Here is a 17,109-nt window from a genome sequence, read left to right on the forward strand (position 1 = left end):
TTGAGAAATGGAGAATCATAATGTAATTGTTTCCCTAACTCACAAAGAAACATTTGCTAGCTTTAGAAGGTCTGGGAAGCATCGTTAGGAGTGAAAAGGCTGAGAAAAAACTCACACAAATAATATTACCCAGAGACAAAGACTGTTTCCTTGTTAACACTGTAGTATAATTCCCAGATATTTGTTCAGGGCTTACTCTAACTATGAAGCTTAAAGTTTAACTTGTCAACTTTATACAATTTTTCATCAATAATATTTGTTGAATGCCCGCTATATTCAGGGTACTGTATTGAGCCTCTTTTTTTTTCTCTAAAGTACTTTGATGAAATTTCAGCCATCAATATATGAAGATATCTAATTATAAAATGATATCATATAGCACGTTTTTAAACACTCTTGAGCACAGGTTGTTGCATCAGTTGCTATATAAAAGAACAGCTCGTGTTATTAAGTAACTTGCAAAATTCTATCCTTAATAGCTGTATTTGTCTTCTTAGTGATAAGATACCACAAAATCATCATCTTTTACTTTTTGAATTCTTGTTTTGCAGGAATCCATGCTTAGTATTTGAGATTACAAGGTACAGCAAAACTAAATCCTTCAATCTGTATCTTAGCAATTACTATAAAATTCTAAACTGTCATTTTGTAGAAGTGGTCTTTTTATTGTATTAAGAAATTTATTATCATTTTTGTAGAGATTTAAAAAAAGAAGACCACATATTGCCCTTTTTGATAATTATATTAATTGTTTCTATAATCCAGAGTAGAAGGAAAAGAAATATAAAGAACTTTCTGTAAATTACAAGGTTGGTAGCTATATCTTGACACAAGCTTGGTCTGCTTGTTCAACCAAAATATTCAGCTTGGTGAAAAATGACTCAATTCAAAAGATACTAGAATCATAAAATATCCGTAATAGAGTAGGGTAAGACCTACCTGACAGTCTGAAAAATGAAGGCTTGAAACAGTTAAGGCACTTGTTCAAGAGCACAGAACTTAGATGTGGTAGGGAACAGGTTAGATTATAAATCTTGTTCTTTGAAATCTTGAGTGATTTTCCACATTTTGCGGCCAAAATCAGAATGGATCTGCCAGTTTATTCACAACAATTTAAGCATCTGTGTATTTACATTTTGATTGGAGATGTTTTAGGCCTAAATATCTACTTTTTAAAATTTTCAGGATTCCATACTACTGGAGAGTTTTGAACCAATAGTAATTCTAATAAATATTGTTTAATGTGAGTCATCTTACAAAGTTTAGTTTCCAACAAAGAGTTTTTCTGTATCCTTTGGCATGCTAATCTCTAACATGACAGTCCTAAAAAATATATTACAGCTACTTTTAGGTCGCTACATCTGACCAGAAGTTTTGGCCAGTAACAAATCCTGCTTGTAAATTCTGGAAGTTACTTAACCTCTTTAGGCCTGTTTTCCTTATCAAGAAATTGGGGATGATCGTAAAAGCTACCTCATAACGTTTCAGGAAGAAGTAAATGAATTCATATATGCAAAGCTATTACAATATTAGTACTGAATAAATTTTTTCCATTATTTTGTTGTGACCCAAATCTTCATTGTTAACTGCTTTTTAAATATTATTGACTATATAAGATTGAAATACTGTTCAGACTGGTTACATATGAGTATTTCATATAAAAGATTTAAAATAATAACATTGCTTTTCTTCTATTATGAAATGTTCTTAAATCATAGCACAAGCATAATGGAATAAGATGTTATAATGGAATGAATTATCTCTGTTGTTATTGGAGTCTTTTTTAAAAAAAACTCATTCGCATACTTTCGTATTGCTGTAAAAATGATGTGTCACAATTTTCTGTCCTGATGAGTTTTTCAAATGACCACTTTTAGTAACTGAACATAACTTGATTTGTAACATGGCCTTAGGACGAAATTGGACTCTAGCTTTCTGGTTTAGCGTCTAAAGCACTTAGGACCAGAACGTAGCAGGAGGCTGCTTTTGCCTTCTTACTTCTCACAACATTCCAGCTTGGAAAAGCTGAGATTGGAGAGTTTGAGAGAGGATATTGGAACTTACACAGAGATATCTGAGGATAGCTGCCTCTTCACTGAGCACTAGCTCTCCCTATGTGAAAGGAGGTGCTTTTTTTTTTTTTTTTTTTGGCCTAAGACAGGAGAAAAAAGTAGTGAGTGCAGCATTTAGGGAAATGGACATGTACTTCTCTCTGCGTTTGTGTTTGGGGGAGCAATAGGCTTGTGGGTCTTCTCTTTTTCTGAAGCAACTATGGGTGAGTGATGGGGCAGCCTGCTGCACTGATACTGGTGAGGGGAGCTGGCTGCTTTATGTCACCTGGACTTCCAGGTTTGTACCAGATCAAAATAATGTGTGTACAGTGAACCAGAGTTTGGGTACATGCAGGAATCATCTGTTACATTCCAACCTCTCCAAGAGGGCTGCGTAGTGTCAAATAAGAGTGCAATAGAAGAAGCTGAGGTCGAAAAAGGACAGCCAGGTGAGACACTCTAGTAGAACTAAGGGTACCTCTGATAGTCCCACAGAGACTCCCACAGCTCTTATCTGTTGGCCCCAGAGACCCCAGTGCAGGAATGAGTCAAGTAAAACCGTTTCTCTCTCTCCTTTGCTCTTATTTCTCTTTCTGCTTCAACTCTGAGTCAGATGTTATAGTTAGCAAACTGGTATAGGAAGTGTACACCGCACATCAGGAGACTGGAAATCGCCTGCACCCTGACATAATGAGGAAGAGAAATAATAGTAAGTCTCTATTATTATATGAGACTAGACATACTGAGTTTTAAGTGAAGAAGCTTTTTAAAATTTTTACCTGAAAGTTACCAAAAAAGTAATGAACTTTGATCTGAATTTCATCTGGGAGAAAAAGAAGAATCAGTTCCCTGTGTCAAATTAAATGGACAATTTATGTTGTCTTAGGATTTTTTCCTATCAATTATGTTTATTGAATGTAATGATTGTAGTTTGGTTAATTTCCTCATTTTTACACACTTAGTTTGTGATGGTATCATAATATAAATGTTATTTTTGTAAGGTTTATACCTATTTCCATCATTTTTGTATCATTAGAGAAAGGGAAACATCTTTATATAAACAATTGCCATGGATTTCAAAGAAGTTGAAATGCTTTATACTACCACTGCCTTTCAATAAATGTTTGAGACACCGGGAAGCTGAAAATAAAAACAAAAGAAAACAAAACAAAAGCTCAAGAGGTTGGAAAACAGCTTGATTTTTATAACATCTATGGAACTGTTAATCACCAAAAGAATGAAAACCCTTTTTCAACTAACTGTATATGAAAAGGTGTTAAAAATTATATGAAGATCACTGGTATTGTAGACTACAAACTCTATGGAATTTTTCACATATATATATGTACATACTCTTTTAGCGCAGTGGAAAGGTGCATAGACATTTTAATACTTTATTTTGAGGCAGATTAATTTTAGAGCTTAAAATATTAAAGTTTATTAATGAATCTAAAGTAATTTGACTTTTAAGTATGGACATAATGCATCAGTTTCATCTTTGATTTAAACAAAGTTAATCATGAAAAAGAAACTTTGAAATCTTAAAGTAGTCTAAATAGTGCTTTTCATTAGAATTAAAACTATAAAAAACTTTGAGCATCATATTAAGTCTAACAAAACATCATGATTTATAGAATTAGAATTTAGTACCTTTTGCAACAATCTGAGAAAGGGACATCTAATGAAATGACATGATTGTATAGTTTATTGTTCATCACAGGTGCTATTTGTATTCAATAGTACCGAGATTTGATTAAGTTGAAGAATTAGGTGGGTGAAAGAAAATAGCTGAGGAATCTCACTGTAGTGACAGCAACTTTAATTAAAACACTAGTTTGCTCTTTAATGCAGCATAAGTTTTCTAAAAGAAGTTATCATAATAACAATAATAATACACAAGTAACTTTGAACATGAGGTCTATAAACAGATAGCTTTCAAATCGCTACATTTTTCCTTTTCAAAAGTGCTAAAATTGACTGAGTTTAGTGTTACATGTCCTAGATTAAATGCGTAGGTATTCTAAACAAACAAAATGACAAAAAAAAAAACAAAAGCTAAAATGACAAAATGTGCAGTTTTGGGTACTTGCATGTAGAAGTCCTCCTACATCTCAGTAATTTCTTTGGAAACAAAAGCTAATTTCTGAGCATTTTTCTCTTACTGATTCTTTACGTACAAGCTTAGTTTTACTTTACTAAGGCCTGGAAATTCCAGCTGCTTTTCTATATTCTAAAATGTACTTTCAAAACTGAGATAGTCTCTCTGACTACGGATATGGATTATGATTACAAATGACAAGTTGAGGCTGAGTGGATTGCCCCAGGTAGAGCCTGCAGGGTCACCTATAAAACAGAAATGATATACTTTTCTTCCGTTTTGGAAAAGGACAGCTGAATCATTCAAATTTTACATCTGAGGGCCACTAAGATCCCCACCACTGGGAATTTGGTGGCGGGTCTCACCAGATGTCGCAAGACGTTCCTACCTGGACCAAGCTATATCCTGTGCGCTGGACCAGTGCGCGGAGGGCTGCTTCCTTCTGCGTGCCGCTCAATCCATCCCTGGATTTGTGATTTGATTCCATTGAGAGTGATTATCAGCAAAAAATCAGGGTAATTAGGGTTGCTCACTGAAACCAAGTTTAAGATAAATTAAGTAAATTATTGTTGCCTACTCCAAATTTGTCCTTTTACCAAAGACATCTGTAGGAAACATTCCCTATAAATGAATCATTAAATTTACAGCAACCAATAGCCACACACAAACAAGACTAGTTAAATGTACTCAGTAAAAATGTTGTTTATTTAAATGTTGAATTTAGATGAAATTTAGAAGTCAAAACTAAATAGTACTCATTCTCCAATTAAAATGCAGATCGGTAATTCTTAATCGAATTACTTTAGGATGTCACCAAATGCTCAAAACAAATCAATTCACATCAGTTCTTACAAATGTGGGAAAAGACATTGTCACTAAATGAAATAAACTGAGTGAAGGAACCAGAATTCTGATACTGAGCTTCATTTATCTAGTCTGTGTGTTACCTCCAAATACAAATTTCTACAACAGATTGTGCTGATGACAGCTATGTAGAAGTCCACATGCAAACACAATAAAATAATATGACATGGATTTTAACAAAACATGATCCTTCTGACCATATGTCACATACTTGACCCTGTTGAGCCCCTGAAACCCTTCGTGACATCTAGGAAAAGATGGAAGTTTGCACAGGTCCATGTAGTTATGAACATATAAGCTCAGCATTTTGCTGTCTACACTTTCTGTTCTGGCAACATTATTGAATCCCTTTTCAAATGTGATGGTTGCTCAGAGCCCCGAGTTCCCAGCACAGGACAATGGCTGTTCTGAAGGCTCCAGGTTGTGGTGGCCCTGAGGTCCCATGTCCGTAGGAGTGAGTGGACATGGTACTGTGAGTTTTGATGTGAGTGATGTGGTGAGGTTTTAGCCAGGTTTTCACTCTGCCTAATGTGCTCTGCTTCCCAAGACAGAAGAAATGTGTTTTACAGTGATTGAAACCAAGTACAATTCTAGTGTATTTGAGTATAAGTTGTTTTGAAAAATTTCTATTTAATGCATTAGATTTTCTATACTGATTTCTGCTGTTATCTAAAGAAAGAATGAATAAGGCATTAACAATATTGGGAACTGGTTCAAGTACCAAGTGACAGAAAAAACTGAAGCTGAAGTGGTCATTTCAGGAAAATGCACCTTCAAGATATTGCATTACTAAAATTACTATTACTTAAGTAGTATAGTGGTAATAAAATGTTACTTCTAGTAGTATCATTATTAAGACCATCAATAGTAGAAATCACACCATTATTAGTAGCAATAGCAATGTGTTCTATTACAAAGTGATAGAGAAAGTGTCTCCAAACTAATTGACAACTGTCATTTAGAATGTAATACTTCAGTGTAATTTAGAAAACCAAAAGAAAAATAGATTCTAAAAGGAGAATATTCATTAGGTAACAGGGATAAAAGTGTCGTCCTGTGCATATAACCATAGCCACGTTTGCCTGCAACTTTTCTGATAACTCTTGCTTAATCTAGATCCAGATAAATTCAGTTTACATTCATTATTATTATTAGTTTTATTGAGACAGGGTCTTTGTAATTCAAGCTGGCCTTGAACTCATACATATCCTAGGGTGACCTTGAACTCATGAGAATCCTCCTGCCTCAGCCTCCCAAGTGCTGGGATTACAGGCACATACCACATGACCAGCTTTGTTCATTCTTTTAAAAAGTACTACTTAGTGTTCTCTGTATGCCAGCCTCATGTGCTCCCCAGCTTTAGGGCACATGTTTTATGGGCAGTCTGTGAACTCAGTAAAGTAACGTATTAGTTTTAGTGTCTACACTTTGCAAAAGTGGTTTTCTAAAAAATCTTGATTTTGTATTTTGCTAGGAAAAATTAGAATTTCTCTCTTCAGTTGATTTGATATACACACAGCAATTTAGGTTGGGATAACTAGCTCTACTGATGCATTCAGAGTATAATTAATTGCTGTTTCTATGGATACTACACATATGAAGTCCTTCGAGACCTGCACTCAGTCTATGACCCCAAACTTCTGGCAAAAGGAGTTAAAGAAATATCTGTGAGACAGTATAAGTCCTCTTAAAACAGGTACATAAAACTACAGAAGTCATTTTTGAAGATTAATAAAAATAAAACAATGAAATAAACTAGCTTTAAGACAAAATTTAATTTGCACTTTCCCCGAGTTACTAAAATGGCTTTCTCATCAGGACTTACTCAAACTCTCCCACTGAGCTGATTTTAACCTGCAAGAGCAGGCATGCTGTGAAAGGTCTAGTGGGGTTACTTATGCATGTCCTACACTATTTGAAGGCAAAGTCTATACTCTTTGGCCAAGTGATAGATTTGCTGAACTTTATCTGTTCTACCCAAAAGATAATAGTTCATGGTGACCTGACAATTTTGCACTTGCAAAACCTGTCTTTAGTTTTGGTTAATAATTAGAAAAGGTTATTAAATGTATTTTGACATCAGGAAAGTCTTCTGATTTCACAGGAACTCACTCTAAAGTTATTGGAAAGATTTCTATAGCTTCTGAATTTAGTCTCAACTCATTGGAAATCAAGAAAGGAAATTCAGAATTCACTGTAGCAGGGACTCAAGGGGCTGGAGCATAGCTGAATGGTAGAGCACTTGCCTAGCAAGTGAGGGTCCCTGTGCCCAATGCCCAGCTCAATTACCCAAGAACAACAAAATCCCAAACTACCATACAGCACCTGATCTTAAATTTTTATTTCCTAAAGCAACCCCCTCTCCCAATATTGACCTAATTTAAGGGGTTATCTTGAATCCCACATAAGTACTTTTTAGGCAAGTTAAACTTTTGCTGGAAAGCTTGGTCAATTTGAAATAACATTTTGCAATGCATTTTCTAATTTTGCATATTACAAATTCTTCAGATATGAGACAATAGCATTTTGAAAGAGTAGTCCCAGTGTCATTTATTGAGACATAGAATTCGAAACTATACACAGCCAGCTTTGAGATCCTTGGAATTAGATCAAAGCATCCATGAGTATTTATCACTTATTAATTAAAAACTATTGATCATCTATCTTCCAAGAATTTTCAAGACGTTCGGGATGTAACAGAACAAAATAGACCCTTTCCCCTGAAACATTTCATAGAGTTTTATATTGGGTGGGGCAGTCCATAAATAAGATCAAGAACTTATGAAGAGGAATGTGAAGAAGGTGTTCATGGGTGAGATTTAGAAAGTGTGTTCATGATACAGTGAACTTGGGAAGAGATCTGGGTGATGTGAGGGTTGTATGTGGGTAGAGTTTTCTGGGCAGCAGCTGGCAAATGTAAAGCCTGAGCTGGGAGGCTCTTGATGAACAGTGAAGAAGCCAGTGTACTGCAGGAGGGACTGAGTGAGTGTGGAGAGACGCAGCTGAGGTCAGAGTGAATGGATGAGCAGAGCATGGAGGATATTATCACACACATGTCTTTTATGCTGGGACGTAAAGCTGAGGACTGGCAATATTTTACTCACGTGTTAACAGGATCCTTCTGATTTTGAGGATATATTGAAGCAAAGAGGCAGGGCTTAAATTAGGATGAAGCAGGGAAGTGAGCATTGCAAATGCAAGGTCTACTCCTTTTTATTGAAAATTTTATTATTTTGTTCATAATGGATATGTGCATTGGTTTTGATTTAAAAAATTGCATTGAAATATCATTAGTCTTGATTACTGAGTTTTGGGGCACCCCTCTTAGATTTTATGTTGAAGGCAATTACCTCACTTAACTCGCTCTAGTTGGCAAGGAGGGAAGAGGAGAAGCAGAGAGGCTCACTAGATACCATTCAGCATCCAGACAGAAGATGACAGTGGCTTGAATTAGAGTGGTGATAGAAGTGGTGATGGTAAAAAATGGTCAAACTTTGGAAATATTTTACATTGCTAAGTGGTTGTGTTTTGATGGGGAAAAAAATAAGTCAAGGATAACACCCATTTTTTTTGGTTAAGACAACTGGAAGAACAGAGTTGAGGAAGTTTGTGTAAGAAGAACAGAAGCTTCATTTTGGGTGTGCTCATTTTGAGGTTGTTTTTAGATATCATGTGGATAAGTTCAATAGTAGGAATCTGCATTCCGTGGGAGAATTCCAGGCAGGAGATACTGAATTGTCTGTGTAGAGCTGATACTGAAGCTGTGAAGCTGGATGAGATCATCTATGGAAAAAATGTGGAGAATAGGCTCAAAGGTGATCTCTGGGGTTCTTTAACTTCTAGAAATCTGGAGATAAAGAGGACACAACAGAGAAGACTAAGATGGAGAAAGCAGAGATACAGGAGAACCAGGTGAGTGAGATGGTTTGGAAGCCAAATAAAGAACGGTTTGAAAACAAAGGAGTGAGTGACCAGCTGTGCCAAGTTCTGCTAAGTCGAGGAGAATAGGCCTCAGTAGGAATGCAAACCTAAGTACCTGACTCTTCACCCTATCTCTTATTGTATTTTCTAGGCAAGTTATTTAACTTCTCTGTGTCTCAGTGTCCTCAACTGAAGCAGTAACAGTATCTTTATCTAAGTCACTGTAAATATATATGAGTGTTGCACTTAGGGGGTTTGAAAAAGGTTCTGGTATACATTAAATGCTAAACTGGTATTAGGCATACCTAGATAACATCTAAAAGGAGAAATGGAGTGGCAATACAATCCCCAATTATACTGACAGCACCTTAGCTCTGAATTCAGAGATTCTACAGTAAGAAAACCTACAGGATTGTGGGACAGCACTGTTGTCTGGATGAGGATGGATGGGAGAAAAAAGGGGCAAATAGAGGGAAGCGTGATGGAGGAAGGTTATAGCCAGTATTACAGGAAAGAAGCACATATTCGCATACTCTCCCTAAGCAACAGGTTCTCCATGTGTGCACTGGGGCAACAAGCAGATGTGGCCAATTCTGTCGAGAAGCTGAATGAGAAAGCAGCAGTGACGTGTTCAGACCTAGTGTGCAGCAAGCCCGACAGCGTGACTCAGTGCTCCTGCTAATAACTTCTGTTGAAGGGCAGAGGCAGAGTGAAGGACAGCAAAGTGATTCCAGAACACACCTTGTGGAGACGTCAGCACTTCCTTACATCATTTTCACCCCTTTCTCTTCTTACTTACAGTCTAAAGATGGGATGAGGGATGAACCAGCAATATGAAAAGTCAGGCTCCTCTAGTCCTGCCAGCTCTCAGTAATTCACATCTCCCACTCCCTCTGATAGAATATTCCCCTTGGCAATGTACACTGAAACTGTAAGTTCAACTGTATACCCAAAACCTGCAATCGAAGAATGGTTTCCTACTTTGTTTTTCTGTTTTCGTCCCAGTAGAAGATCTCTGAGCCTCAGTATCCTTACATGTAAAATCAGAATAATAATAATTCCTGCTTCAGTCTTCTGAGGATTAAGTGTTGATATACATTTAAAATACTAAATATTTAATAGTGTTAGTGATATCATTTTATTACCATATTTATTAATCTCTGTCTAATTCCAAGATCTAGAATTTCAAAACTCCTTGTAGAGAGGATGAAGTCTCAGGTCCTCAGCATGACACACTGTCCCTTCTGGACTAGGTCCTAGGTTGTCCTTCCAGTGTTATTTATATGTTAAGTCATTAGCATTACCATGCTTTCTTATACCTTCAGCCTTTCTTCTGGGAATATGTTCTCTTCCCATGTCTCCTGACTTTACTACGTTAACTGTACCAGTCCTTCTGGACTTGATTGGAATGTTGTCTGCTGTGCAAAGCTTTCTTTGACCATCTAGATGGATAACATTAGTGCCACTTCCTCCATCCTCCCAAGAAATGCTGGTACAGCTCTGTACTAATGCAGCAGTGCTGTAATTATTTGCTTCCATATCTGTTTTTCTCACTGAATTGTGGGCTTGCTAAGTGTAGGGATTATCTTGCACTCATTGACTTTTGCCTGAGAGGTTTTAACCTGATGTTATGCTACATATGCAGTAGATAGTTGTGGAATAAATGAAAGGCTTTGAAATAGCAATTTTGTAAATTACAATAACATAATTAATCAGAAATAAATTTAACCTAAACTTGATGTCCCAATACTTAACACATATTATATCTCTCCGTTATCCAATGTATTTCTGGAAGTTCCATCTTGGAATACAATTGAATTACATGATAAATTGATTTTCACAGTTTTTCTGCATTTTTGCATATGCTGTTATGTCTATGAGAGACACGAAAGTAAAATTTTTCAAGTGCAAAGTGATTAAAAATAGAGTTGGAATTTGGACTCACTTTTTTCCTTCTTTATACATTTTTGGTTTTATATTTACAATGTTAGTGTCCATTCAATCAAGAAAAGAACCTAGAATTGGAGTTTAAAATTTCTGTTTCCATGAATGTTAGGGGAAGATTGGAGTGAACAGTCCATCTTGTCACTTAGAAGACTTGCTCAAAGAAATTGCCAGAGTTCACTGTTGGACAAGGTCAGAGCTGCAATGCTGTATTCTACAGTGGGTCATGCTTCAAAGAAAGTTATGGAAAAACACATGGAAAAGAAGAAGGAAGAGAGGAGTGGGTGTGGGGAAGAGTAGTGAGCCTTTTCCAAATTTATGCCTATTGGGTGTATGTTATATGCTGCACTGTAACTGTAATGCTGAACTAGAAGAAGAAATATTTTTATTTTGTACCTAAAAATTGTTTCCACATGGAGAACCAATTTGAGAAAGACAATTGTTATAGTTTGTGTCTGGGTGGGTGTGCCCCCAAAGCCTCATGCAGCCATGGGGCAGGCTTTTAGAGTTTGATTGATTATGGGTGTGAGAGCTATACCCGCCCTGGGGTGGATAGTTTGCATATGTAAGTGAGAGAAAGAGGGTGCTTCTGGTCATTTCCTCCCTTGTGTGTGCTTGTTACTTTTGCTGTGTTCTGCCGCCATGAGCTGTAGCTCTCTGCCATGTGCCACTGTGTCTTATAACCTGCCAAGTATGGACTAAAATCTCCACAAACTGTAAGTGAAATAAACCTTTCCTTCCTTAATTTTGGGTGACAGATATTTTGTCCCAGCAATGAGAGAAAAGTAACCAAGGCAACAACCAAGAGGGAATTTTAAGTAAGATTTGTTATCTGAATTTTCTAGAAAGGTGGAAGAGGTTACTGCCCTACCAGAATATACACTGGCAATGAGGGAAACAACAAAAGTGAGGGAACAAATTTTGTTTTATTTTTTTAAAGCCTCAAAATGGTAAATTGGGCAAGACATGAGGCAAAAGTAAGGAAAGCACATACAGGAAGGAATAGGAAAGAACATTTAAACAGTCAAGAAAGACTAGCTTGGAAAGGCAAAGACAGAAATTATAGTTGTAAATGGTAGGCAGAGAACAAAAAGGAGATAAAGACAGAATTGAAGTTAAATTTCTTGCTTAAAATAGTGATATGATTCTCTTGAAATGTAACAAAAGGTTAATAATTATTAACTTAATATCTGCTATCTACCTGTGGTAAATGATTTAGAATTAGAAAATAGAAGAGTTCTATCATTATCACATTAACTATATTATTTGTGTGACTTGGGTTTTTTTGGAAGAGGGTGAAGGAGGTAACTGAATGGGGAGGAAAATATTTTCCTGACTTAGTAAACAGTGGAGTGGTGCTCTTTGTAACTGAGCGGGAGCCTCTTGGGCCTGTAGTAGCAATGCTCCCCATGAGTGTTTAAAGATTTTAATGGCTTCACTTGCTATTGAGACCTCTCTAAATGAAATCTAGTCCTTCCCTAATATTCTGCTGTGCCTTAACATTGCATAACGTGGGAGGGCCATAACCTTTATGTAACACACAAGTTGTATAAGTGGTTTTAGAATGAATTTCAGGCTTGTAGTACTGCCTGGCCATTCGATATGGATTTCCAGATTGTACTGAAATGGTTTGTGAAGGGTTTGCTACCGAAGTTCCTGCATTCACCTGAAGATGCTAAATAAATGTTACTTTGCATTGCTTGCTAAAAGAAGTAAAAACTAGCCCTAATGTTCCACTTGCAAATGTTTACATTAGGTCTTCGGTTTATTTTGGGAGTAAATTAATGCAAGAGATCTTCATTTGGATGTGCATCATGAAGATAACTAAAATAATACAGAATATGCATACATAAAATTCCAAAACATAGCTAAAATGACATCACACAGTCTCAGTATACAGCATTTTATATTTTAAAAATGAAATATAACGGAAAATAGTGAGAATCTACTGTATGTTATTAACATATTAGTAGTGAAGTATTCACTAATTTGACCTATATCAATTTGGACATAGATTAGCCTTTAAAAAATAAAGAAATACAAGTTTTTCATAGTGATTGTATTACTTTTAACTTGTAATTATTGACAAGACCCTCCTGTGTAGTAAGTTCTAAATTTCTAGAGAAGATTAAACTTCCATTTCAATTTAAGCTTTGTTAGTATGATTTTATTTTTTATAAGACCTGGTTTCCTATTTTTAAAAAAGAATAGGGACACAAGTACATGAGTAGATTTTTAAATAAAATTAAATGAGTATGATATTGGACGTGAGATGATGGAATACAGAGATGGCAATAGTCAGAAGGTGCTTAATACATATTCCTTTCTGGTTCTTTGTGTGCTGCTTTGTTGACTCATCTTTGCCGTCACTTGTGTGTCTCCCAGTGCTGCTTTTCCCTTCTAGTAGTGCTCTGTGCTAGAAATGCAGTTTTGGATGCATTATTTTGAGATCCTTCCTGTTGCCTTAATAATAATCTAGTTATTTCATCACTATTTGTTTTCACTTCTAATCGGGGAAAGTCCTTAAGATCCCATAACTGTTTTTTGTTTGTTTTGTTTTTTTTAAATCTTTCACAGAGCATATAGTGTTGAAGTGAAAATTAGGGACAACCTTAACACCCAGTGATAAAGAAATATTTGTGTGGAGTTATAGTACAGCTGACCAAATTGATATTCTAGAAGAATATGTAATGTCTGAGATACACATTTTTGAAATACAATCAAATATAAAAGGCAGTTTGCAAAACAAAATGTTTGGTTTGGTTCCGTGAATGTTACCTTTCACATTCCCAAAGCCTTTGACGGTAAGAGGCTAACTGGTTCTCTGGGTGGTGGATTAATAAACTATTTAAATTTACTTCAATCTTGCTTATTTGATTACTTTTAAATTTTATGATATGTAGGTCATATAATTTTAATATATAAAATTTTATGTTAAAAATGAATGTTCAGAAAAGTCATATCTTTTTTTGTTACAAGAGCTAGTCAGTAATCTATCCTGAAGAAACTTTGTTATTTACTGGAAAATAATAATACTGAAAATAATTTAGCATTCAATGAATGAAGCAAGGAAAAAAAGAAAATGAATGAAATCACAGATAAAAGTAGAATTAATCAAATGAAAATCTGCATACTTAATAAATAAATGTAAAAGATCGTTGAAAATATCAATAAATTAGTATACTGCTGGCAATCCTGACAAGGTAGAAAGGGAAAAAATATTTTTAAAATAAGATGGAAAAGTGTATAAAATCACATATCCAGAGACTCAAAAATGAGAACACTTTACCTACCAATAATTTGAAAAACACTGATACAGTGGATAATTAAGTGAAAAAGCATGAATTTTTAAAATTTCCTCAAAGTAGTTTAATAACTTGGACAAATTAATAACCATTAACATCATTGAATAGTGAATGTCTTTCTTCCAAATAAAACTACTTCTAGATAGTTTCATTAGGCAAGTTTTGCAAATCACTTACAAAACAACTCATATTATATATAGCTATATGAAGAATAGAAAATAATGGAAAACTTGTGAAATTGTCTGCAGACTTATCACATCTATAATACAAAACCAGGAAAATATAATACAATAAAATAAAATCATTTTAAGAATGAAAAATTATTGAACATGAGATTCCATTAGTTTAATTCTCTTAACTTATAAAGGATAATGCATGATTACCACAGTAAATGTAAAAGTGGTACTTAATAAAGTTTACACCCATATCAGTTTTTTGTTTTGTTTTGTTTTTTTGGTTTTTCTCCGGTACCAGGAACCAAACTCACGACCTTGCACCTGCCAGGCAGGCGCTTTTGCCGCTGAGCTAAATCCCCAGCCCCTACCCATATTAGTTTTTTAAAAATAGCAAAATTCTTCATAAGTTAGCAATACAAATGTCCTTGTATTGATAAATAGTATCTGTCAGAAGCATGCAAAGCATATCATACCAATTATTGAGACAGCGCATTCATTTATTCTCATTAAGAACAAGTACATAAACTATGTAAAACTATTAGAATTAATAAATAATATAAGGACATATAAATGTTCTCTAACAGAAATAGTGAAATATAATGAGAAAATACCAATAGAAAAACTTATACAAGAAGAATTAACAGGGAGAAATGTCAAAAACTTATATGATAAAAATAATAAATTTCTACTGAAAGATCTAAAGTCCTAGAAAAGTGAAAATTTATCATTGTAAAGATACCAGTTCCATCATTAAATTACTAATTTAATGAAATTCTAATTTATATGCCAATAAAATTATTTTAAAATTTGACAAATTGATTTCACAATTCATCTGGCAAGAAAAATGTGCAATAAGTCCCACAACACGTGTTAAGAGTATAGAATGGTTTGAAGCCAGCCCAATAAAGTTAACAATAAAATGAATGCAGGAACAGGCAAATAGATTAATGACATGGAATAAAAAGCCTGACTCACAGTTCTGTTTGTATTGGAATTTGCCAGTAGATGCTATTTCAAATCATAGATAATTTGAGAAAGAAAGTTGGCAAATTGCCTAATAATCTAAGGCACAATCCTAAGCAAATTAAAGAAATAACTTTTAAAAACATTGTGTAACTGCTAGAAGAAAAATAGGAGAACATCTTTATAATCTTGCGGTACAGAAGGGCTTCAGACTTAGCCTTTAAGTAGCCATAGTGAAAAGACTAACAAATTTAACTACATACTAATGTCAAGCCATTGTAATGGTAAAATAAAAAGAGGCCACTGACTAAATGAAAATGATTGTTACTTAAGTAATAGAGGAATAATATTTGTAATATACAAAGAATAATTTTAAATCAATGATAGACTCACAAATCAGTATGCATAGTCAATTCACAGAAAAAAACCAATCTTATAAACTTATAATTTAACATGGTCATCTTTAGTGATGAGGAGAATGTAAGTTAAGTAAAAGTTAATGAGAAACTAAGATAACATTTCACCTATTCTGTGGCAAAACTTAAAAAGATTTTAAATAAGAATAACAGACACAGCCAACATTTACTGAGCACATTATTTTATGATATATTCTAAAAACTTTAAACATATCACTTAATTCTCATAAAACCTCGGGGGTATAGGTATTATCACTCCTTTAGTAAGGGTAATAAGCCAAGGAAGAGAAAGGTGAATTAATGTGCCCAGGATTACCGCAGATAATAAAGAGCAGACTAACAATCTGAATCTAGTTATCCTGAGGAAGAATATATAATCTTAATTACTAAATTTTATTTCTTCTTAGTTTCCTCACCTAAAACAAAAGTAGTCAGGGGATGGAGTGATTATATCTACTCTGCTTCTCTGAAAGTGTTGCTATGAAAACCCAGGGTGCCATGAGATGCTGATGGGGTGATGTCTGAGTCTGTGTCCTGTTCAACGGGATGTATAGTCTTGGTCCCTTAGAACACTATGCAATTTAGCCTCTTAGGGGGAATGAAAATGAGCTATTATAGTAGATCCTTGAAGTAGGCGGTGAGTGGATTGTCTGATATCTCACTTGGACCAGGATCTGACCCCTTCAGAAATGGACATATGGTCACTGCCAGCTCTCTGTAATGTACTGAGTCATATCTCACCCAAACATTACTCCCTCTAGGTGTGACATCTACATGGTTTATTATGTAAAGCATCATTTGGCAGGATCCGACTCTGTTTCCATGTTTATTATATATAAACTAAATATTGGTTCTTTCCACCAATCTTTTAGATTGTAGATATTCAGAGAGAAAAAATCAACTATGGGTGGAATATCATATGGGCTAATGATGTGGTGGGTAACCAGAGTCATAGTACTTTGAAAGTACAGTCTTCCTACCCTCCACATTCCAATGTCCATATATATATTTTTTTCCTTTTCTTCCTCTTAGTCTTTTCCATGCTTTAATTCATTATTCTTTTTTCCTGCTCCTTTGGTAGCTCTTATGGCTAAGAGATTGCTGATTCTATCTGAAATGCATAGTATATTTTTAAGAAAAAAGAGTAATTGTTGTCAACAAGCAGTGATAATGCATAATTTTTTTAAAAAACTTTTTCTTGCAGAGATGTATAGGGCCAGTAATGTTTTGATTACTGTTTGTTGATGTTTAAAATCTGTATACCACTTTATTTTGAATTATTCTGAGTGCTTACTAAGGATTGGGAAAACTGCACTAGAGTAAAAATTATCTATAGAGAAAAATAAAACCATATTAATAAAAATACTTTTA

The 17,109-nt window shown here is 34.8% G+C and overlaps 1 protein-coding gene across 3 annotated transcripts in view; it reads right to left on the reverse strand.

The window, feature by feature from the left end:
- A1cf (APOBEC1 complementation factor) overlaps positions 1-17,109 on the reverse strand; it is an 85,232-nt gene that overhangs the window by 53,968 nt on the left and 14,155 nt on the right. For 2 of the 3 annotated variants that reach the window (XM_005385901.2, XM_005385900.2), the window contains exon 2: positions 4,538-4,681. The exons of the other annotated variant lie outside the window; for it this stretch is intronic. In XM_005385901.2, the coding sequence (XP_005385958.1) occupies positions 4,538-4,636 (99 nt within the window). In that variant the 5' untranslated portion in view covers positions 4,637-4,681. The remainder of the gene's footprint in view (positions 1-4,537; positions 4,682-17,109) is intronic. 3 annotated transcript variants of the gene reach the window in all.

This window comes from Chinchilla lanigera, unplaced genomic scaffold (genome assembly GCF_000276665.1).
Source record: "Chinchilla lanigera isolate Chin_1 unplaced genomic scaffold, ChiLan1.0 scaffold00024, whole genome shotgun sequence".
Taxonomy (NCBI): Eukaryota; Metazoa; Chordata; class Mammalia; order Rodentia; family Chinchillidae; genus Chinchilla; species Chinchilla lanigera.